At 40.8% G+C, this 25,474-nt stretch overlaps 1 protein-coding gene across 9 annotated transcripts in view; it reads left to right on the top strand.

The window, feature by feature from the left end:
* Nucleotides 1-25,474, top strand: part of LOC138764965 (F-actin-monooxygenase mical1-like) — a 155,857-nt gene that overhangs the window by 126,325 nt on the left and 4,058 nt on the right. For 5 of the 9 annotated variants that reach the window (XM_069941477.1, XM_069941478.1, XM_069941481.1 and 2 more), the window contains 5 exons: nucleotides 6,856-8,044; nucleotides 15,671-15,771; nucleotides 19,520-19,624; nucleotides 20,266-20,359; nucleotides 22,947-23,037. In XM_069941477.1, coding sequence (XP_069797578.1) covers nucleotides 6,856-8,044; nucleotides 15,671-15,771; nucleotides 19,520-19,624; nucleotides 20,266-20,359; nucleotides 22,947-23,037 — 1,580 coding nt within the window. The remainder of the gene's footprint in view (nucleotides 1-6,855; nucleotides 8,045-15,670; nucleotides 15,772-19,519; nucleotides 19,625-20,265; nucleotides 20,360-22,946; nucleotides 23,038-25,474) is intronic. The other 4 variants (XM_069941484.1, XM_069941479.1, XM_069941480.1 and 1 more) reach the window with 3 other exon arrangements.

Genomic DNA, 25,474 nt, shown 5'->3' with positions numbered 1-25,474 from the left:
TCTCTTTATCCTTCCTCATCTTTATTTTTCTTTTATTTCATACAGCACATTAACATGTCATTTTGGCCCACAAGTCCATGCTGCCCAATTTACATCCAATTAACCTACACCCCTCCCCCCTACCCCCGACCCCGGTATTGTGGTGATATGTAATTACACCACTAGGTCACCAGGGTGACCCATGGTGACCTTGTATATAAAGCAGTCCAGAGCTACAGTCTAGCCTTCCAGGTTTGTCTTGCAGAGAGACAAGACCTCTTAGTGTACATATTAGTTTATTTTTTAAAATTTTTTTATTTTTCATACTATGAACCATATTAACCAAAATACACACAAAAATTTCCCTCTTGAATATCATTTTCTCCCCTTTTTTCCCCCTCCCTTTCCTCTCTCCTTCCCACCTCCCTCCCTACCCACGAAACATTCAACATATACAATACAATAAACCCATTAAACAATGTCATCACACAATGAAAATAAACAAGAAAATTGTGTCATCTACTTTTACACACTGGGTCAGTTAATTTCGTCTTCTCATTCAGTCATTTTAGGGGGTGGAGGTCTGCGGTAGGCCCTCTCTGTTGTGTTCCATGTATGGTTTCCAAATTTGTTCAAATAATGTGACTTTATTTTTTAAATTGTTATTTTTTTCCAATGGAATACATTTATTCATTTTGATGTACCATTGCTGTACTCTCGGGCTCTCTTCTGATTTCCAGGTTGACATTATACATTTTTTTGCTATAGCTAAGGCTATCATAATAAATCTTTTTTGTGCTTCATCCAATTTGAGGCTTACTTCTTTACTTCTTATATTACTTAGAAGAAAGATCTCTAGATTTTTTTGGTATGTTGCTTTTTGTGATTTTATTTAATACTTGATTTAGATCTTCCCAAAACTTTTCCACTTTCTCACATGCCCAAATTGCATGTACTGTTGTTCCTGTTTCCTTTTTACAGCGAAAACATCTATCTGATACTGTTGGGTCCCATTTATTAAACTTTTGGGGCATGGTATATACCCTGTGTAACCAATTATATTGCATCATGCATAACCTCGTGTTTATTGCATTTCTCATAGTTCTGGAGCATAGCTTTTCCTATTATTCATTTTTTTATCTTTATGTTTAGATCTTGTTCCCACTTTTGTTTGGGTTTACAGCTTATTTCATCATTCTCTTTCTCTTGCAGCTTGATGTACATGTTTGTTATAAATTTTTTAATTATCATTGTGTCTGTAATCACATATTCAAAGCTGCTTCCTTCTGGTAACCTCAGACTGCTTCCCAATTTGTCCTTCAAGTAGGTTTTCAGTTGGTGGTATGCAAACATTGTACCGTGAGTTATACCATATTTGTATTTCATTTGTTCAAAAGATAATAAATTATTTCCCAAAAAACAATTTTCTATTCTTTTGATCTCTTTTCTCTCCCATTCTCTAAAGGAAAGGTTATCTATTGTGAAAGGGATTAGTTGATTTTGCGTCAATAATAATTTTGGTAGTTGGTAATTTGTTGTTTTTCCTTTCTACGTGAATCTTCTTCCAAATGTTGAGGAGATGGTGTAGTACTGGTGAACTTCTATGTTGCACCAGCTTTTCATCCCACTTATAAAGTATATGTTCTGGTACCTTCTCCCCTATTTTATCTAGCACTAACCTGGTCCAATCTGGTTTTTCCCTTGTTTGATAAAAATCTGATAGATATCTTAATTGTGCTGCTCTATAATAATTCTTAAAGTTTGGTAGCTGTAAGCCCCCTTGTTTGTACCATTCTGTTAATTTCTCTAGTGCTATCCTCGGTTTTCCCCCTTTCCATAAGAATTTCCTTATTATTTTCTTTAGTTCATTGAAGAATTTCTCTGTTAAGGGAATTGGTAATGATTGAAATAGTATTGTATCCTTGGGAAGACATTCATTTTAATGCAATTTACCCTTCCTATCAGTGTTAGTGGTAAATCTTTCCAATGTTCTAAGTCATCTTGTAATTTCTTCATTAATGGCTGATAATTTAATTTGTATACATGGCCTAGATTATTATCTAGTCTAATACCTAGGTATCGGATTGCTTGTGTTTGCCATTTAAATGGTGAATTTTTCTTAAACTTTGTGAAATCTGTATTATTCATTGGCATCACTTCACTTTTATTTGCGTTGATCTTGTACCCCGATACTTCTCCATATTCCTTCAATTTCTTATGTAATTCTTTTATTGATAATTCTGGTTCTGTTAAGTATACTATGATGTCATCTGCAAATAGACTGATTTTATATTCCTTCTCTTTTATTTTTATCCCTTTTGTTTTATTTTCTGTTCTTATCAGTTCTGCCAAGGGTTCTATAGCTAAAGCGAACAGTGAGGAAGATAGTGGACATCCCTGCCGAGTTGACCTGCTTAGTTTAAATTGGTTCGATATATATCCATTTACTATCACCTTTGCCAATGGTCCCTTATATAATGCTTTAATCCAATTAATATATTTCTCTTGTAAGTTGAACCTCTGTAGTACTTTGAATAAATAATTCCATTCTACTCTGTCAAAGGCTTTCTCTGTGTCTAAGGCAACCGCCACTGTTGGTATCTTGTTTCCTTGTACTGCACGGATTAATCCATCGGGCACACAAAACTCAAAACGGTCAACCAGTTTACCTATCTCGGCTGCACCATTTCATCAGATGCAAGGATCGACAATGAGATAGACAACAGACTCGCCAAGGCAAATAGCGCCTTTGGAAGACTACACAAAAGAGTCTGGAAAAACAACCAACTGAAAAACCTCACAAAGATAAGCGTATACAGAGCCGTTGTCATACCCACACTCCTGTTTGGCTCCGAATCATGGGTCATCTACCGGCACCACCTACGGCTCCTAGAACGCTTCCACCAGCGTTGTCTCCGCTCCATCCTCAACATCCATTGGAGCGCTTACACCCCTAACGTCGAAGTACTCGAGATGGCAGAGGTCGACAGCATCGAGTCCACGCTGCTGAAGATCCAGCTGCGCTGGATGGGTCACGTCTCCAGAATGGAGGACCATCGCCTTCCCAAGATCCTGTTATATGGCGAGCTCTCCACTGGCCACCGTGACAGAGGTGCACCAAAGAAAAGGTACAAGGACTGCCTAAAGAAATCTCTTGGTGCCTGCCACATTGACCACCGCCAGTGGGCTGATAACGCCTCAAACCATGCATCTTGGCGCCTCACAGTTTGGCGGGCAGCAACCTCCTTTGAAGAAGACCGCAGAGCCCACCTCACGAACAAAAGGCAAAGGAGGAAAAACCCAACACCCAACCCCAACCAACCAATTTTCCCTTGCAACCGCTGCAATCGTGTCTGCCTGTCCCGCATCGGACTTGTCAGCCACAAACGAGCCTGCAGCTGACGTGGACTTTTTACCCCCTCCATAAATCTTCGTCCGCGAAGCCAAGCCAAAGAAGAGAATTATTGCTGTTTTACATGAATCTGGCATGTTTTGTGTTTCTTCAATATGGTTCATTACTTCCAGGAGAGGAGGAATTAATAAGTCTTTAAATGTTTTATAGAATTCTATTGGGAGTCCGTCCTCTCCAGGCGTTTTATTGTTCGGTAGCTTTTTTAATATATCCTGTATTTCCTCTATTTCAAATGGTTTTATTAATTTGTTTTGCTCCTCTTCTTGCAATTTTGGTAGTTCAGTTTTAGCTAGAAATTCATCTATTTTGTCTTCTTTCCCTTCGTTCTCAGTTCAGTATAATTGCTCGTAGAATTCATTGAAGTTTTCATTGATCTCTGTTGGGTTATATGCAATTTGTTTGTCCTTTTTCCTTGATGCTGGTATCATTCTTTTAGCTTGTTCTGTTTTAAGCTGTCAAGCTAGTATTCATTATGTTCTTCTCCACCTTATACGTTTGTAATGTTGCTTTTTTTTTGTCCGCCAATTCTTTTTTAGTTGTATCTTCCCTTGTTGCTAGTTCTTTTTCTGTATTTACTATTCCCCTTTCCAGCTGTTCTATTTCCTGATTGTAGTCCTTCTTCATCTTATTTACATAACTTATTATCTGCCCTCTGATGAATGCTTTCATTGCATCCCATAATATAAATTTGTCTTTCACTGATTCCGTATTTATTTCAAAGTACATTTTAATTTGGCGCTCAATGAATTCTCTAAAATCCTGCCTTTTAAGTAGCATGGAGTTTAATCTCCATCTATACGTTCTTGGTGGGATGTCCTCCAGTTCTATTGCTAATAACACGGGTGAGTGATCCGATAACAATCTAGCTTTATATTCCGTTTTCCTAACTCTCCCTTGGATATGGGCTGACAACAGGAACAGGTCAATCCTTGAGTATGTTTTATGTCTACTCGAATAATATGAGTATTCCTTCTCCTTTGGGTGTTGTCTCCTCCATATATCCATAAGTTGCATTTCCTGCATTGATTTAACTATAAATTTGGCTACTTTGTTCTTTCTGCTAGTCTTTTTTCCAGTTTTATCCATCTTTGAGTCCAAATTAAGGTTAAAGTCCCCTCCTATCAGTATATTCCCTGCGTATCTGCAACCTTCAAAAAGATATCTTACATAAATTTTTGATCATCTTCATTAGGTGCATATACATTGAGCAAATTCCAAAATTCTGAATATATCTGACATTTTATCATTACATACCTCCCTGCTGGATCTATTATTTCCTCCTCTATTTTGATTGGTACATTTTTATTGATTAATATAGCTACTCCTCTGGCTTTTGAGTTATATGATGCTGCTGTTACGTGCCCTACCCAGTCTCACCTTAATTTCTTGTGTTCCACTTCAGTTAGATGTGTTTCCTGCACGAATGCTATATCAATTTTTTATTTTTTCAGTAAATTTAATAGCCTCTTTCTTTTGATTTGGTTATGTATTCCGTTAATATTTATAGGCATATAGTTCAACATGGCCATTTCATACTTTGTTTACATCTCATTTTTGCTTCCTCACCACCACCTTTCCCCTTTTCTCCATTTCCATTTCTCAGTTTTCTTTTTTTGAACGCACTGTATGACAACACAACTAAAACATTAAATATTTCAACCACTCACTCCCACATCTAAAATTTCCTTAACCCCATGTGTCATATTAGTTTATTAAAGCTGTCTTATACTTGCACTGCTGCTGTGGTTATTGTCAGTACAGGTACCTTTTGAACGATGGGAGGAAACTGGAGCTCCTGGGGAAAACCCACGCAGACACGGGGAGAACAAACAAACTCCTTAGAGTCCCACAATCACTGACGCTGTAAAGGTGTTGTGCTAACCACTACACCAACCTGCAACTTAAAACACACTTGTGTTTTTCAGTTTCCTGGCTCTAATTGAGGGTTCTTGGATTGAAACGTTGTCCTGGTTTCTCTCCATTTGGGTGCTACTTGGCCTGCTTTGAGCTTCTGCCATTTTCTGCTTTAGTTATAACCATCTTGTTAATGTTCAGTTCCCATAGCTATGCTCAAGTCTTTATAATCCTTTCATTTCTCGTCGCCCACTTGTATTTTTCCTCTGGCTGAAACATGATTTATGGTTGAATCCAGAAGCAGTGTAATTTTCTCATTGAGCAATGGTGTACAATATGAGTTTGTGATGTGGAAAGGTTCCTCAGAAATGACTCGTGGAGTCACTGAGCTTTTGGTGCAGGCTCTTTTAGCCTTTGGTCACTTCCTGCAGTATTGGCAATGCTCTTTTTGATTACTTTCATCCTTAGAGGAGGCCTGGATTCTGAGAATGTAACCTGCATACTAAAATACCCCCCAAAATAACACCTGGTATGGGGGTGAGAAGTTTGGAAATGGAAGCGTGTGCAAATTAAATGTGTTCTTTCTAAAGGAAGTATACCAAGCTGAATGTTAATGTAATTCTAGTTTAGAGAAGGGCTAAATGTTGTAACTTTGCTAGTGTGACAGCTTTCTTGATGTAGCCTTCACTCCTTCATTTTCTTTCTCGTTGATTTTGTTCTTGTGTAGTTCAGTAACTCAGCAAGATGTCAGGATATCTTCTGACTGTTTCGGGTCCCTCCCACCTTTGATTTTTGACTTCGCTCTCTCTGATTGTCATGGCAATGACAAACAGGATGGTTCCATGACATTGTTCGTCCAAGTTTAAATGCTTTTAAGTATACTGTCATTGGTCGCTTCCACTGTCTCTAAAACCATGAAACAATGTTCTCTCCTTCATCTTTCCTCCTTCCTATAGTCTCAGGTTTTAACAGCGTATCATTGGGAACTCGATGCTCTTTGACGTCACTCCCATCCAGGTCATCCTTGATAGAGTCTGTCAGAGCTGAACCACCACCACTAAGGTCTAGAGTCCCTTCAGTTCCAATGCTGGGAACAGAACAGATTCCGACATTAGTAAAAGGTTATCTCTTGTTTGGAGAGGGAAGCAAGGTGTACGGACACATTTCAAAATTCAGTGATACCTGGTTGAGGACCAGTCACTAATAGAGCTCATCTGATATTGAATCATTGCATTTTTCTTATATTAGTATTAATTACGGATCTAGATTGCTTTCAACAGTTCATTGCAGTGTTTTGGAATAGATTCTGAATTAAGCAGGCCTCAACACTCTTTAATCTCATTGCTTCTGCATTGCTGGTCAGTGTTCCACAGTTCTGTATTGCTCTGTCTATATTGTCAGTCTGTATTCCTCCTGCGCTCCATATTACCAATGTGTCTTCCCCTACTCTGCATTGTCAATGCATAGTGCCTCACTCTGCAGAACCAGTATGACTCTTGGATTGATGTAAAGTGGAGTGAATGAAAACAGCTTCGCCTGTCCTGAATGCAGTCCCTTTTCTAACCACCCATTTTTTTATGCCATCTTTTCATTCTTCTCAAAATGTACAGGCTTTTATTTCACAATCTATGGTAGACCGCCAGAGGCCCAACCATGAATCCAGCAGTAACTCCGATCTTGAGGCAGGATCTGGAAGAAATTCCTTGGAATACAAAAATACTGCTGAATCAGCCAATGGTGAATCTAAACGTAGGGAAGAATGTCCTCCATCAACTACCCATTCTCCAGCTATATCTTGTGCCACTGGCACAAACAAGATCCCACCCTCCTCCTTTGAACCCCCGCCAGTGCTTGATGACAATGTCAGTCCAGCTGGCAATAAGACCAAAATTAATGCTGAGAGAGTTGGCTTCTCCAAGAGGCCAATTTCTGATAAGATTATCAAAGCCAATCTTGACTTCCCTGAGTCCCTTACCTCTGAGACTTTACCATCACACTCTAACAGTGACAGTGGGGCAATAGAAACTGCCAGTGATGAAGACGCTTTCACAAATGATCACCAGCGTGGCAGAGTTTCTTCTGAGGTTAATAATGTGAACATTAAAATGAGCATAGTGGACACTGAAAGAGAATCGGAGTCGAGCTGCCTTCCAACAGAGCCATCTTCAATGAACTTTAAATTAGCCATGGATGAGAAGAAAAGCAATGGGACAGTCCCGAAGAAGAAACTGATTCTTTCACCAAGCATAAGACACCAACTAACCAGGCTTAGTGTAACATCAGAATCTGACTCAGAAGGTCAGGATGATGAAATACCACATAGTATTAGGTCAAAAGACAAAGTACGAACTGAGGGGTCTGGAATCCTTCAATCGTCTTGCACCAGCACTGAATTCCAAGACTCTGGTCAGGGACAGGAGGTATCTAGTAACTGCTCATCTGCACTCAGGACAGGAAACAATAGGAGGATTGAAGAGCAAGAAAGAAGTCTGGTTTCTTGGGACACATCAGAAAAAATCTCAAGGGGCAAATCTGGTCCAAATTCAATTCAGCCTTTGCACGCCAACAACCAATTAGAAGTACCAAAGGATAAAAATGCGGGAAAGTTATTGCAAGATAAAAAACCAAATGAGAAAGCCTCAGGCTCTGAAACATCAAAGTTTAAGTTTCCTCACTTTTCCTATGTGTTTTCTCGAATGTCAAAAAGAGAGAAGAAAAAGAAAGAAACTGCAAATGTGGCTCATTTGTCAAAAGCAAAGATATCAGTAGCCCAAGTATCTTCTGTGCCCCAAAAGGAAGGTAAGGATTCTTGTGGCCTGTTATATTTGTTTTCTTTTTCATCTGCATTTTCTAAGAATAAGGAAACACAAAAAGGAACAGAATGGGTGGGCTGTATTGGCCTTGATGAGGGACAGATTTGTGACTAAGCAATTGAATGAAGGAAATCTCCATGGCTAGACATTAGAATAATTGACATGACAAGTAGAGTAGTTGTTTGTGAGATCTCTTCTTCATGACTTTAATACATTTTCAAATGCCAAGCTATAGAGTCTATAACCATCCATTTATATGGTAAGATGTCAAAAGGAATGCTGTTAGATGTCCAATTTAATAAATATAGATTTAAAAAATATATTTTGGATATCTAACAGGAAAGGATTTCTGTAATTATGCTCAACATTCATTTTCAAACATGCAATTTTCAGAAACACAAGGTTATGTCCCAGTAAAATTGACCTCCATTGCTCATGTTTGATTGGCTGCAGTGCAGTCGACAGAGGGAACTGTGCAGTGTGCCATCTTGATTCAGTGGAGAATGCTGGCACTCAGAGCACTACTCCTCAAAAGAAATGACACACAGAGAGGTGTTCCTCAAATAATCACTGCAGCAAAGTCTTGCACCTTAAGAGTAGTTGGACCCCAATCAAAAAGATGCACCTTGGAAAGATGGGTTCAGTGAGTTGGCCATCAGAATTGTATCTCAGACAGATGTCACCCAGAAAACTGCCCCTCAAAGAACATCTGAAGGACATTAATTATTATTTGTTCCTCAAATAGGATTACCATTAATGTCAAATGCCAGAGATATGTTAATGACCCAATAAATTATTTGATTCTATTAAAACCTTTTAACTAGAAAATCCAGAAATGTTACAGGTTTGATGCACATTGTGATCTTCACAACAGATGATCTTCAGGTTCCAACACACACTTTTTAATAACTTTTAAACTCTCCAACTGGATGGCATTAACATCAACCTCTGATTTCTGCTAGCCTACTCCCCATTCTCCCTCTCCTCCAGTTCTCTGACCCCTTCCTTCTCCATTCACAGACCCATCCCCTCCCCTTGTTTGCTGGTGAGCCCCCCAGCCAATTCCACCTATTACCTCCTGGCTGTGGAACTGTCCTCCTGCCCCTCCCACCCCCCACCATATTATTCAGGCTGACATTTTGCTCATCCCTTGATGAAGGCCTCAAGCCTGAAACATTGGTTATGTGTCTTTATCTTTGCTACATAAAGGACACTGTTTGACCTGCTGAGTTTCTCCAACATTGTGTTTTTATTTTAACCCTTAAAATCTTTAAAACTCCTTTCTGTTGGTGTGGAATATTTATCCCATCCCACCCCAGAGTTTTATTACTATACTTTGTCGCAAGTGTACTGCAATGAGAGAAGATGCACGTGAACTTTGAAAAATAGCCCTAGTTGGTCCTGCAAATTAAACATGATCGTCACACTGGGACAAATGTCTCTTTGCCAGTAAGCTGCAGTTTGTCTTTTTTTTTGGCCATTATGAATCAAGGGGATAATTTCAATAATTGTTGAAAGGTCTCTGTGCCCATGGACAAAGGCGAGAAAGTGGACCAATTTGCACAGGCTCTCCAGTGATTAGATTGTGCTAACGATCATTTCTTGGGCAATTAGTAGCCACTGAGAGTATTAGGCCATTTTTGTAATCATTCATGCAGATCAAGGCTTTGTCATGGGACCTTTCAACAATTATTGAAATTATCCCCTTGATTCATAATGGCCAAAAAAAAAACTAAACTGCAGCTTACTGGCAAAGAGACATTTTGTCCCAGTGTGACGATCAAATTTAACTTGCAGAGCCTACCAGGGTTATTTTTCTTTTTAAAATTTTTTTATTTTTCACACTATGAACCATATTGACCAAAATACACACAAACATTTCCCTCTTGAATATACACAGTGTCATTTTCTCCCCTCCCTTCCCTCCGTCCTTCCCATCCACTATACCAGGGTTATTTTTCAAAGCTCATGTGGACAAAAGCTTCAATGATGACAGCAAGAAGAGAGTGTAAATGCTGTGATTGTAGTAATATCCCGCATCGGACTTGTCAGCCACAAACGAGCCTGCAGCTGACGTGGACATTTACCCCCTCCATAAATCTTCGTCCGCGAAGCCAAGCCAAAGAGAGAAGTAAATATACAAAAAATGCTGGAGGAACTCATAAAATCAGGAAGTGACCATAGAGCCCTGGGGTACAGGCCTGAAGCTTTGGTTATATAATCTTTACCTCCTATGAGGGGCGGGTGAGACCTGGGCCTAATGTCCCACTCACCCAGGAAAACTGGACACGTAATACGTCACCTCTCCTTTCTGGGAGTAGTAATCGCCATGTGGCTGCTGTCCGGTTTGCCAGGCAGGAGGTCACTGAAAATGGCCTTTCCTACATTGCTGTGTCCATAGCAATACCTTCTCATTGGTGTCCCCTGTTTTTACCAAATTTGCTATGTCATGGCGTGACTGAGTGTCCGGCGGTATAACTGGATAGGTAGGCTGGACTCTTTAGCCTTGGTTGGCCGCCAGCCTAAGAGGAAAACTGATTTCAAACCTGGACAGATGGGGCTCATTAGCCTTGGCAGGTTATCCATCTAGGAGGACACTCTGATGTAACACCTATGACCCGAGGACCTGGCTGTCACCGACCCAGTGTGCTAGGCCATGGCAGATAAACCCTGGGTGTAAAGGGTGGGGCCAGTACTGAGCACACTGCACTCCATCTTAATAAAAAGGCCATTGTACAGGCTCGAACGACATGGCCACATCTACGATCCTTCCTAAACCTTCATTCACGAAACCATGCCATGAATACTTCCTGTGGCTGCTGTGTGATCTGCTGAGTTCCTCCAGAATTTTTGTGTATTTATGATGACAGCAATTCTGCCTAATGTATCTCAACTTTAAATGCTGTCAGACTGATCAGTCTGCAGTGGAAAATGCCATTTTCTTGGCATTCTGAGTAGCTACATGCACTGGGGCTTGTATTCCCTTTCCCTTCAGCTATTCTACTTCAGCTCAATTAGCGTAGTGGTTAGCACAATGCTGTTACAGTGCCAGTGACCAGGGTTCAAATCCCGGGCTATCTGTAAGGAGTTTGTACATTCTCACCATGTCTGTGTGGGTTTTCCTTCTGGTTTGGTTTGCTGCTCTGGTTTGCTCCCACCGAAACCTGCCGGGGTTGTAAGTCAACTGGATGTAACTGGGCAGCATGGACCAAAATGGCCTGTTACTGTGATGCATGTCTAAATATAAATTTTTAAAATTTAAAACTTCATGATAGCATTTTCTCCTTTGGCCAGAGTGATAGTGAGGTGACAACTGCACATTGCTCTTGAATGTGCTTGATTTGTTCTTTTTTTTGCAAGTAAATGAAATGTGCAGAATGCAATTGCACCCATGTCTGTACTTAATATTGCAGATTTTTTGGTGATATCTTAATGGGTGTTAGTCAGAAGCAAAGAACAACCCATCAGAGGTGGGATGAATTTGAACTGGGCATGCTAAAATATTTGGGGTTTTTTTAGATAGAATTTGTGATTTTATTGGACTGAAGAATGTTAGAATCTTGACATTGGTTGTTCACACATGAACGACCACAGCTTGAAATCTCCGTTTCCTTACGCGAGTTTAGACAGTCTGGTAATCAAAGAGGCGGGACTTGCAACACGCATCATCGATACGTGCTATTCATTAGTTAGTCTGTTGTTCATGGAATGCTTGCAGTTGATTTTAGACTGCAGGCATTCTGGGAAATTTACTAGGGGTCTAGGATGTAAAATATTGGAACGAGAATAGGAATAGCACCCTCATTCCCATTCTGACCTTTTTATGCAGCATGTGTTCCAGGAAAATGGCAATAGTTTCCTGTGTGTGTAAAAAAAAAAGAGAAAGAGCGAGGGAGACAGAACATTGAATAGTTACCTCATGTGCCTTTCATTTGTTGGCTAACAGTCTGCACAACAGACGCATTGCCAATCACTTGGTAGCAAAATTCGTTATGAGGAGTGTGTAATAGGGTGATAGGTGGGGAGATTAAAATGACAAAAGGGTGTATTGTTAAAAGTTGAAGAATTTGGTCTTTAGACAAATATTTTTAAAAATATGATTGGTCTGGAGGTGCTGTAAATTGAATCAATTAAATGTAAAACACTGTGTGTGAAATCTGAAATGAAAACTTAAAACTGGTGAGATCAACGTTGTGTCTTGCAGATTATAATTTGCATTATTCCATTTGCGTAATGTCAGAAACTGGGAGGAGACAGGAGCGGAAAGGGGAAGTGTACTGAAGGAGATGGATTGAGCATAGAGCAATAGAACAAAGGGACAGGCCCTGTGTCCCATGATAAAACACAGAAATGGTGGAGGAACTCAACAGGTCTTGTAGCGTCTATAGGAAGTAAAAAATATATAACATTCAGGCCTGAGCCCTTCTTTAAGATATGAGTAAAAAGTAAATGGGGAGCAGTGAGAGAGACTCTCACGAAGCTCCCTTCAAAGAGAGGAGAACGGCTTCAGGGTAGGCATCTTTAGAACTTTGAGGTGATGAACTTTGGGTCATCTAATACTGGCCAGCTATATAAATAGAGACCTTTAAAGTGTTGATAAACAAGAATTTTGCGTTGGACGTTCATAAGTCCTTGAAAATAGCTTATGGTAGTGTAGGTTAGTGAAGAAGAGGTTTAGCTTGTTTGCCTTCATTGGCAGGGACATATTACAGCGAAACAAGATATTGAATAGGCCATGCTTGGAATATTGTGTAATTCTAGTCACCACACTATAGAAATGATGTGGTACACTGGAAATAATAGGAAAGAGATTTGCCAAGATGTTGCCTGGAAGAGAGGGCTTAACTTACAAGGACAGGTTGGATAAGCCTGGAGCCTGAACACTGTTGAGCTTTATAAAATTGAATGGCATAAATAGGAGAGATAGTCGCTGTCTTTTCCCAAGGGTAGGGGAGTCTAATAAAAACACACCAAAATGCGAGAGGAACTCGGCTAGTCTTTTCAGCATCTGTAGGAGACAAAGATATATTGCTGATGTTCCAGGCTTGAACCAGAATATCTGTCTACGGGGAAAGATTTAAAGGATAAAAAGTGAATTTTTTTTATATATAGAAGGTGGTGGATATACGTAACAAGCTGCGGAGGAATGATAGAGGCTGGAACAATCACAATATTAAAAAAAATTGAAAGCAAATAAATAGTGATCTAGGTCAAATGCAGGAAGATGCAAATCGGGTGGATAGGCTCTTCATTTAAGACCTTCACCTGAACTCATATATTACCATTTCCAGAGCTCCATTCACTCTGGCACTTTAACCCAATAATTCACCAGTTAATGTGCCAGTACGAACGCTCACAAACTAGCACACAGGTGTCAAATCGCCCTGGGGATTGACTGCCTAGGGAGGATGTATCATCGCCGATTTGTTTTGAATCGGCGTACAGGTTAGCCCAGTGTGAAAGGGACAGGTGGGGTATGCAGGATGCTACCGCTGGAGGATAGGCGCCCATTTGCTCCGGGATGCCGGGTGGTGAGCGTGAAAGGGAGGAGAGAACCGGCTAACATTGGTCCAGTGTGAACAGCAAAAAAACACTATTTTGAACCGGTCCATTGAACCACCAATTTACCAGTTAGCCAATGTGAATAGGGCTCATGTGTGTGGCATTATGATGAATTCAACAATTTCAGATCGTGAGCTTTTCCACCATTTTCCCTTTTGATTCCCAGCCTCTGAAGTTGTTGTTATGTTGTCAGATAATGGTCTTGTTCCCCCATTTACACCATGTCCAGGGGGATCTTTTGTTTCTTTATTTGTTCCTTGACTACCTTCTCTTTACCTTGCAATGAGCCTGTTTGTTTCTTTAAATCCCTCTTACCTTCCATACTTTCACGGGCCATACTTTTCTGTTTTCCCTTTAACTTTTAACGTTAACTTTTTAAGTTGCATGAAAAGATCATTGACATGAAATGTTAAAGTCTGTTTCTGTCCCTCTCAAGATTACTTGGTCTTTTGGATACTTGTCATTCACATTCTAATCCAAATCATTAATGTAAATTATGACCAATGTGGACTCAGCACTGATCTCTGTGGCACACACAGGCCTCCAATCTGAAAGCAAATCTCCACCATCACCCTCTGGCTCGTACCAATTTTGTATCCAATTTGTTAGATTGTTCTGGATCCCACAGGGACCAGCCTGTCATGTGTAAAATTGCTAAAGTCCACATAGTTGATAGACATTGCCTTGCCCTCGTCAATCCTCTCGGTCACATTAAAAAAAATCAGTCAAATTCAGAACACGATTTCTCATCTGCAGAGGCAGACTGACTACCTCTGATTGGTCCTTGCCTTTCCAAATGCAGCAAGGTCCTGTCTCTCAAACAACCCTCCTGTAACGTTCTCACCACTGATGGCCTGGAGCTCCTTGGCTTATCCTTACAGAGCTTCTTAAATAAAGGCACAAAATTGGCTCCCCTCCAATCTTCTGGAACGTCTCCTGTTCAGGTGAGATAGTTCTCTCTGCCAGGGCTCCAGTAATTTTTTATCTTGCTTCCCTCAATAGCATAGCATAGTATATCCCCATGCACTGGGGATTCAGCCACTTTATGCACTCCCTTGTTTCGCAGACATCACTATTTTCATCTGTGAATTTTCTAGTCTTCACAATCTACTCCACAGCAAGTACAGGTGAGAAATGTTTATTTAATCATGCCCATCTCCTGTGTCTCCAGACATAAATGACTACACTGATCATTATGAGAACTGAGACACTCCCTAATAACCCTTTTGCTCTCAATACGCTCATGGAATCTCTTGGGATTTTCCCACAATTCATCTCCCAGAGATATCCTGAGCCCCCTTTTTTTTCCCCTCCTGAGTACCTTCTTAAGGGTGCTCCAACATCCCAGCTGTTGATCATTTTTTCCTGATCAAAGCCTCAATGTCATGTCAACCAAAAATCCCTTATCCTGCCAACCTTGTGCTTCACTCTGCCAGGGATATGGTGGCCCTGAACTCTCACTAACTCTCCCTGTTGCACACTGGAAAGTCTCCCACGTACCAGTTATCCCCCTGGCTACTAATAGCCCTTCCAATCGACCTTTGCAAATTCCTGTCTCATGGCATCAAAATTAGCCTTGCTCTAATTTGGGAATTGAACTTGTGGGCCAGTCCTATTTCTTTCCGTAACTATTTTAAAACTAGAATTATAGTCATTGTTTCTGAAGTGCACCCTCACTGCCAGCCTCAGTCATTTGCCAATAGTGCCCCACACTTCCCCCCTCCCCAATTCTACCAGAACCATCCACATATTGTGTGGGAAAGCTTAAGCACACTTAACAAATACCTTCCCATTGAAGACTGATGCACAATGGCTGCCCCCAGTCAATATGAGGGAAGTTGAAATCGCCCACAATTACAGCCCTTTTCTTCCTACCTTTATCTCCACACTGACCAGATGTCTTCTCTCTGCTTCTTTCTTTCCTGTACACCAGGTTAACCTTGTTCTTCAACTCTTACTATCAGTCATTGACTCCTCAAAACCTACCCATACTCATGACTCACAGTTGAGTTAATGTACTTACTGTGTGCTCATTTTTTTCTTTATTCAGTGAAATCGTGTGACCTGAATGATGATGAGGAATTGGATGATGAGGAAGAATCCTTAAGTGAAGAAGATCTATATTATTCCTCTGATCCGCCTCTCGAGCCTGTGAGTAGTGACTCTTGATGTGAGAAATGTCCAATAATTAAAAAGCAATTTTTACCTACTTTATGTGTTAAGAGAGTGACAGGAACATGGTTCTTCTAATCCCTGCTTGCTGCTATTTTTCAAGTTCATTATCGCCTGATTGGACAAATTCAACCCGATAAAACAGCATTCTCAGGTCTTCAGTGCAAAACATGCAAACACTCATGCAGGCATAAAGCACAGACAAACGTAAAATAGAGCTTCTACAAGAGTTGTATCGAGAGCACCCTGGCTGGCTACATCGCAGTCTGGTAAGGTTGCTGTAGAGAAATGCATCAGAGGTCAATTCACAGGAAAATAAGAGTGGCAGAGAGGATCACTAGGGTTGTCTGAAAGGGCATGCAAAATTGTTGAAGACCCCTTCCGCCCCACACACAGCATTTTTCAGCCATTCCTGTCGAGAAAGCGATACAGGACCACCAAGCAGACAGTGGAAAATGCTGAATGACCAAAGGAACTACTCACACTAACCATCCAAGACTCTAATATTTTCTGAACAATATTTATTTATGTGTATATTTGTGCTGCATAGGCACAGTATGTGTGCGTGTGCACATGGGAGGAAACTGGAGACCCTGGGGGAAACCCATACAGACGGGAAAACGTTACAACTCCTTAGCACGGGACTCAAACCCCAGTCTGATCCCGATCACTGGTGCTGTAACATAAGTATATATAGTATAATTACTAGTAGAATATTGGAGGGTTTGTATGAGCAGTTCATCAGCCGTTCAGCTTTCTCACTGCCCGTGGAAAGAAACTATTCCTCAGCCTGGTGGAGCTGGCCCTGATATTCCTGTTATCTCTTTCCTGACAGGAGAAGATGAAACGTGCGGAGTGATGAGGGGGGGGGGTCCTCAACGATTTTGCCTGCCCTCTTCAAACAATGATCCCAGTAGATCATGTCAATGGGGAGCAGAGGGACCCCAGTGATCCTCTTCATTGAAGTCAGCACAGATTCATATTGGGTGGGGTGTGAAACTAGTGTTCGACCTCATCCTCTAGAATTTGTGTGATGAATGAGGTGAGAATTAAACTCCTGAGTGTTCAATCCTATTAAAGTGAAATAACTTCAGGCATAATTATAGATTTTATTTGAAGTATTTCGTATTTGTCTTCTATCAGTGCCAGGTCAGTAAAAATAAAAAATGGATATGTAAGATGGGCTGAAAACGTTGGTTACACTTTACTTCCTATGGATGGTGTGTGATCTGCTGAATTTCTCTAATATTTTGTTTGGCACTTGACCCCAGCATCTGCAGACTTTCTCATTTAACTTGATTCACTGTTCTTTCAGTTTGCAATATTGCAGAGTTGAATTGCCTACGGGCCACAGTTCTTTGCAGCTTCCAAAATATAAAACCGTTCCACACTAAATAATGACATGTAAGTAAATTATGCTGGGATTACCTGCTGGTTCGTTTTCCTGCAGAACCACAGATATATGCAGATTTAAATTCATTACAATTTCTGATCGCTGTTGACTTTAATGATCCCCATTACCATCGTTAAATTTTCTGTCCTGTTTGGTTTGGCTGCTGTATATTCTACTGTTCTGACCTACTGCTCTGCCAGTAAAGAAGAATTCATTGCTCTCTTCAAAAAATGCACCACATGCCACAGTTTCTGTTCTTGATTGGTATGCAGTGGTTCAAGGTCACTGATCCCTCTAAGCTGTGTGCGTGCACACACGTTTTGCGACCAATGCACAAAGGAAATGAAGGTGTGCACGAAAGGTCAGTTTCCTCAGATAAAATAAAATCTTAACTAAAAACGTTACTTGATAGAATGCAGTCATACTTGTATTATATTAAAATATGCCAATACCGTTTTATTAGCCATGAAGGATCTTAAAACAATTTCAAGTTGACATTTGTACAAGCATTCAGCGTACATAGTTTCGTCCCAGTGAACAAATTGGCACAGCGCAAGATTTTTGCACCCACCAACTACTAAAAATGAGAGGGAACTGAGTCCTAGACTCATGTTTCAGCATGGCTGCAATGCATATTTGGGTCAATCAGCTTGCCAGCGCCTCCTTAATCTGAATGTAAAGAAAAATCCCACAGATGAGGGGGATAGACAGAGTAGATGTGAATAGGCCTTCCCCTTGAGGGTAGGAGAGTTTGGAACGAGGGGTCATAAGTTATGGGGCAAAACTTTAGAAGTAACATAAGAGGAAGCTTCTTCACTCAGAGAGTGGTGGCTGAGTGGAATGAGTGGAAGAGGTGGTTGCAGCAGGGTCAATTTTGTTATTTAAGAGGAGGTTGGATGAGTACATGGATGTGAGGGGGTTGGAGGGTTATGTCAGGGAGCAGGTAGGTGGAACTAGTGGAGTTCACTTAAATCTGTGCGGACTAGAAGGGCCGATATGGCCTGTTTCCGTACTGTAATTGTTATATGGTTATATGAGTTTTTGTACTCACTTTTAAAGAAAGAATTGGCTAACGGAAAGGTTATTTCAACAGATTATCAGGATAGCAGTAGCTCCTTTGTTCAAGATGACTGAATAGGATCATAGATCAGTTTGATCACTCGCTAAACAGGCAGTCCCTGGATTACGAATGTCCAACTTGCGAATTTGTACCCCCAATTTGCACATGCACATAATATTACCTCACGAATGCCCCTTTCAGTATACATCGATTGAATGACAGTAAGTATTACATTTTAATCATGATCTTTTTCCTTTTTTTCCGGTCTAAACTGTTTTAAGAACTGTTTCTTTAATTTTTTTTACAGAACTAAGACAAGCATTTGACTAAATGACAATAAATAAGAACTGTACGTGTTTGTTCCAACTTATCTACAAATTTGACTCAAAGACAGATGTAGGAACAGATCTCGTTCATAACCCAGGGACTGCCTGTACTTAGTTCCTGTTGTGAACTGTACTGAGCAGGAAGGGACAAAGTAGAGTTAGTGGTTGAAAACCACGAGAGATGAAGAGGTGTTATGAATGTATTTATTGCCATAAACTGCACATAAGTACAATATACATATGACTGAAATGTGGTTTCCATGGATATAAGGGAGAAACTTTAGGAAAGAATTGAAGAAAGCCAACAGTGAAGCTCTGTATTGGTCTATTGAATTCACATGTGCGTGTTCTAGTATGCAAGCAGTTGCATTGTATAAATATATTTGTGCCTTTATGTTTAGTTCATAAACAGTAGCATTTACTATAAGTACAATTTTATTGTCTCCAAATCGCATCAGTTTGCTGTTCATGTTCAGTAAAACCCCTCGGATTCAGCACCAATGGGGATTGATAGATGCTGGATAAATGAATTTGCCAGTTGCCTGAGATTGTATGATTAGTGAACTGACCGGTAGGGTGGCGCCAATTTTTAACTTTTGAATTTTTTTACCTGAATATTTTGTTTTTGTTGGTTGCCTGAATTCCAGAAAATGGGGATTTTACACAACGTACAGCACACTTAGTCGTGTCTAGTGCAAATAGAATCATGCGAAGTTGGTGTGTACTTGATGCAGTCCACATATCTGAAGTTTACCTACTGGTGTGTTCAGTATGTGAATAGTTAGATCTAGTACATGCGTAGGTGTTTCAGGTATTCAAACATACACATGCAATTGTGTTGGAGTCAGGTGCAGTTATATCTAGTCCATGTAGCTACATCAGAACCCCTCTATTTGAATGACATTCCAATCTCTACGGTCACAACATGAAAACATTCTTTATGCACAGAAGCTAACTCCCGAGGAGACTGCTGCAAGACAAACAACATGGCACCAGAGAACCATTGAACGTCGTGCAAAGCAGGAAGAACTGGCAAGGCTTATGAAAGCCCAGGTAACAGATGTTCAGATGAAGTCTTTATATCCTTTTCAATAATAGAATTGGATGACCAAAGAGTTTATTTCAGGGTTAATCTCACATACCACTTTGGTATCCATGGTCGAGTTAACAGAATAGGTTCAGAGATGGGTTTGAATGCACTCTGTACTCATTTCCCACCGTCAACCATGTTGAGAAGAATGCAGCAAGGTAAACTGCAATCATGGGCAGTTATTTGGGAAAGACACTGCTATTTTAGAGTATGAGATGCAAGAAAGGGCATGTGGATGTAAGAAAAATATGGATGTGAGTTGGGGAAAAACTAGATTGTTGTAGAGCAAGTCTAAATCGTTCGACACATCGTAGCCAGACTGGAGAACCTGTGCTGTAATGTTTTATATCTCAACATCCCAACCCCCCCCCAGTATTTAAATCCCACTAAGAGCAGTTTCTTTTTCTGCATTAAATAGTAGGGATATCTTATTTTAATCTGCACAATATTAGGGATCTGTCTGAATTCATTGTCTTCCTCTGAGTGGCTTTACTTGCCCAGATCATTGCAACTTTCCATTCTTCAACAAACATGCAGATCTTGTCAAATGATGCAAAAAATGTCCTTTTTTATTACTTTTTTTTGTATTATTTCGATCCTGCAGATGATTCAGAGACGTTTGGAAGAGATTGAACAGATGTACCTCGAGCTGGAACAGATAGGAATTCTTATAGAGAAGGAAATGCGCAAAGCTACACGTAAGAGTTGCTAAATTTTCAAAGCCGTTAATTGAAAAATATCTTTTTGGAGCTCTGTACAAGTTAAGATCATCCTGATTTGTGCCATTGTGCAAATTTGTCTTGAACTAGGTTCGTTAAAGCCCCTTTCACACTTGCCAGTGCTCCCAGGAACCGAACACCAATCAGGCTTTATAAAGTGGCACGTGTGAAAGCAAAATCTGCTCAACACCGGCGTGAGATGACGTCATCTCACGCCGGCGATTGCCTGCCTCGAGCCCTAGTACAATATCTGGCATCTGCAGTTGCAATCAGGCAAGTGTGAAATGGGCAATTGCATTGCAGGCACTTCCTATTAAAGGTAGAACAGACCAAATGCCGGGGATAGACCCTTGCAAGTGTGAAAGGCCAAACCCCCATTCCTACCCCGGGTCACTGAACGGCCGATTTATTGGGATACAAGTGTGAAAGGGGCTGGAGTCTAGAAGCCAGTTTTTTGTTTAAAGCACACAAAGCTTTAGAGAAACACAAATAAGAGAATCTTTATTTTAAAACATTTTATTTAATCATTTTAAAACCACATCAAAATATACATACTGAATATAAGTATACATAGGAAAAAAATACATGTGGTGTATAACCGTCATCCCTCCCACCCTCCACCCCCTAATCTTAACTAATATAAAAGAAACAAGGAGAATGTCAATAAAAATTATTAATTCAATACATATAATGGAGCTAACGGTTACCAGCAGAACAGACCTTCAAGGGTCTCTTAGACAAATACGAGAAAATAATGAAGGATTTAGTGGGTCAGAGTAGAAAGACTAAGTCAATGTTTAATTCGGGACAAAGCTTTAACACTAAAAGATTTGCTGCCTTGAGGAGAGAGGTATATCAACAGAATTAGGCCGCCTTTCCCACAAGCAGATCAATCACATTATTGATTGGGTTATCTCCCCATAATGCCTTTGGGATGGCTGCAAAAACCTTTAGTGTGCCCCTCATCTGCACCCAACCACCTCAGGGATCAGGTGGGGAATGCATTTTTTACCATCAGCCAAGCCTGAAAGTCTTTGTGAGAATTCATCAAAGAGGATTCACCATCTTAATCCACAGGGCTCCGAGAATAATTCATGTAGATCACTGCCCTAGTGACTAGTGTAGAAAAGTTTCTTTGAAGTGATGTTTCTACCAAGCACAGGCAATTATTCTGCAGCAATACAGCCAACCCATCCATCACCACACTGGGGTCAGATAGAACCTCAACATAGTGTGTTACTTGGTGTTTGAAACCCTCCCAAGCAGTTATATACAAACGTGGCTTTCAGGATAAGGGTCACATTTTTACATCCCTTATACATCATGTCCCAGGGGGACACAATCCATTTTGGAACTCTGGATGAAATGGAAGAAGCTTGGTGAACACTGCAAGCATAGGAATAGAGCATGGACCTCCCCGTGTTGTGTACAGCATCACAGAGAGCACCTCTCACAGCTGATGACCAGGTTCACACCTGCCATTGTGAGGGAGCTTCACTTGCCCATTCTCAACCTATAATATTTCATCCCAGATATTCACTCCAGCCAATTCTTGCTGTTTTTGCTTCTTCAGACCAGATTCTCACCAGTTAAATGGACCTCATGGTGAAGGGAATAAAAGGTCAGTCAGACCATTTGCTGAAGAACATGTGGTTCCTTGCTGGGCACTTGCATTTCTTTTGCTTGATTATCACAAGGCAACTCCTTCCACATGCCACTAAAAGCAATTGTAAGAGATACGTCACCGAGCTTGTAGTCGACTTACCCTCCAGACAGTTACTCTTCTGCGCCTCCAAGTTGTCAAGGGAAATGGAAAACCGATACAACTACAGATGCTGAAATTCTCATCTAAAAACAGAAAATGGTAGAAATACTCCATCAGATCTGGCATTTCAAAAATATTCAACTTGTAGTCAGTTTCTCGATGGTGGGAACAATGTCATCTCCGAGTTCCCTCCACTTTGCCTTTGCGGGTCTGTCAAATTTCTTCATTGGCAACAGCGTGGGAAACTTCCTTCCCGAACTCTTGGTGGGAAAATGCTCACCACACAGCCTCCAGCAATTCGGGGAGATGGTTAAGCACCACCCTCTCCAAGCATGGATGAAAATCTCAGTGACGGCTACAAGCCAAGAATGAGGGGAAGGAAAAATGGGTTCACTGGGGTTATGGATCAACTGCCTAATATAATGTTCATTTTTTAAATTGTATTTGGCAGAGGTGGTTGTTTGGTGATTTCCCTGCCCCCCCCCACCCCTTCTGTAGAGCTGAAAACAGCATTTTGCTGAGCAAATCAGCCTGGCTCTGCACAAAGGGACACATGTTGTACAAAACAATGAAGTTCATCCTTCCTGCAGGACACGTTTCTCCTCTGCCTCAACCTGAATAAAGGAAACTGCGACAGAAATGCAAAGTTAGAGTGAGCTTGGCCCTCCTTTGGAATTGTTGGGTAATTTACCAAAGCAGATACGAGTTCCAGAGGCAGTTTGTAATTTGTGGGTGAGACAGATCTATCAATAAAAGGATAGGGTAACTGAATGAACTTTTACAAAAGTGCTCATTTTGCAGCAGAAGATCAACCGCAGATGATGCAATCCTGGTTTACTGTGGTGCAGGAGAAGAACAAGCTCTTAAATGAGGAGTCCGAGCTAATGATCAGGTGAGAACACTCGATTCTTTATACACTCACACTACTGCTCTGTAAGGAATTAGCACTACAATGCAACCAATTCCTTTTGTCTGGAAATGCTGCATAAATTGGAAATTAGATGAGAAATCCTTATAATAGAAAGAGGTGAGGAAGTTGGAAGATGTTTTGTCTATGGTTATTTGTGCTAAAAGCCTGGAGAAGTATTGCTGCAGGTTAAGTCGCCTTTGCATTGGAAACCATTGGTTTCAACCACAGTCTTATACTCAGGAATGCTTACACGAATGACCAATGAGAAACTGGTCATTTATAATGTGCACAGACATGGTGTTACATAAAAAATTCAAAGGTACAGAAAAAAATGAAGTACAGTTGCAGGGAATTAAAGATAATTATGTTTTATTTTAAACATTAGAACTTGTGATTTCTTTCTCCCATTCTGAAGTGTCTCCCTACCTTCCGGGAGTGGCCATTCACACAGGAATGACCAAATATCCGTATCACACCATGAATTTACACAGAATACTACCCGAGAGGGTATTCATTAGGTTCAGGATCACCTGCAGTTCGGTGCATACTGCAGGTGATCAAGGAAAATAACCAGGGAGTCGAGGAGATAAAATGTCAGAATGGGAATGAGTCCTTATTTCCGTTCCGATCTTTTTACACAGACTGCATTCTGGGAAATTGGGAATTATTTCCTGGAACTCAGCGGCTGTGTAAAAGAAAACCCCATAAATGACTCCAAGGGGAGCAGCAGGACTCAGATGCAGGTTGAGCTCAGTAGGTGGGCACAGTTATTGGGCTATGTTGAATAGTCTTTGGGGGTTTGGCAAATGAAGGATGTCAGAGAAAGGGAGTGATCCTTATCACACTGGGAGCCAGAGTGATTCTTCGGAGACTCAATGTGAGGGGGGCGGGGGGGGTTTGTGGCATGGAGCTGTGTATCCTGTAGATCCAGCAAGAGTTGACAAGAACAGAAAAATGCTGCAGATATTCAAGTCAGGCAGCATCTGTGTAGGGGTTGGTGCATGGCAGCTGTAGACATTTAAAGTGGTGAATGCAGGAAAGGTTGGAATTAAGAAGTGTATGGATGTGTAGTTAGGGAGAGGATGCAGAGAAGGAAAGTTCAAGGAAGCAATGACCTCTGTGCTTTTAATTGAACACAGATAATGTAAAGGAGATTGTGGCCATTTATGAAACTTGGTTGCAGGAGGGGCAGGACTGGCAGCTCAATCAATGTTCCAGGCTTCCGTTGCTTTAGACGCAATAGAACGGGCGGGGGGGGGGTGGTGAAAGGGGGAGAAGTGGCATCGCTCGTCACAGAAGAATCACAGCTGTGCTCAGGAGGGCAGACAACAGGGGTCGTGTACTGAGGTTTTATGGGTGGAGCTGAGGAACAAAAAAAAGGTATGACCACACTCAGGGGGTTGTATTAAAGGGGGTCAACAAGAATTGGAGGAGCAAACCTGTAGAGAAATAGCAGACAGCTGCAGGAAACACAAAGTAGTAGGAGATTTTAATTTTCCACATATTGACTGGGAGTCCCATAGTATAAAAGGGCTGGATGGCTTGGAGTTTGTCAAATGTGTTCAAGAAAGTTTTCTAAATCAATATATAGTGGTACTAACGAGAGAGTGCAAGACTAGATCTCCTATTAGGGAATGAGACAGGACAAGTGACAGGAGTTTGTGTAGGGGAACATTTTGGGTCCAATGATCATAATCCCTTTAGTTTCAAATTAATTATGGAGAAGGATAGGTCTGGGCCTCGAGTTGAGATTCTAAATTGGAGAAAGGCCAATTGTTAGGAAACGAGAAAGGATCTAGAATGCATGGACTGGGATGTTGTTTTTGGGTAAGGATGTGCGAGGTAAGTGGAGGATCTTCAAAGGCAAAATTTTGAGAGTACAGAGTTTGTATGTTTCTGTCAGGATTAAAGGCAAGGTTAGCAAGCATAGGGAACATTGGTTATTGAGGGATATTGGGGATCTGGTTTGGAAGAAAGGAGATATGCATAGCAGGTATAGACAACATGGAGCAAATATACTTAGAGTATTTTAAAAAAAGCAAAAAAAAGAAAGAAATCAGGACGGCTAAAAGACATGAAGTTGCTTTGGCAAAAAGGAAAATCCTAAGGATCTATACAGGTATATTAAGATTAAAAGGATAGTAAGGGACAAAATTGATCCCTTTGAAGATCAGAATGGTCAGCTTTATATGGAGCCAAAAAGTGGTGGAGCTGCCAGCTGACGAGGGGAATGCGGGCTCAATTTTAACATATAAGAATTTGGATAGATACATGGGTGGGAGAGGTATGGAGGGCAATAGACTGAGGGCTAGGCAAAAAAAAAGGCTCAGCATAGACTAGAAGGGCAGAAGGGCCCTGTTTCTATGCTGTAGTGTTCCATGGTTCTATTGATGAAATACTTTGCTTACAATGGATTTTG

This window comes from Narcine bancroftii, chromosome 5 (genome assembly GCF_036971445.1).
Source record: "Narcine bancroftii isolate sNarBan1 chromosome 5, sNarBan1.hap1, whole genome shotgun sequence".
NCBI classification, from domain to species: domain Eukaryota; kingdom Metazoa; phylum Chordata; class Chondrichthyes; order Torpediniformes; family Narcinidae; genus Narcine; species Narcine bancroftii.
Note: the sequence above shows the minus strand (reverse complement) of the source record. Positions and strands in the feature narration are given on the sequence as shown.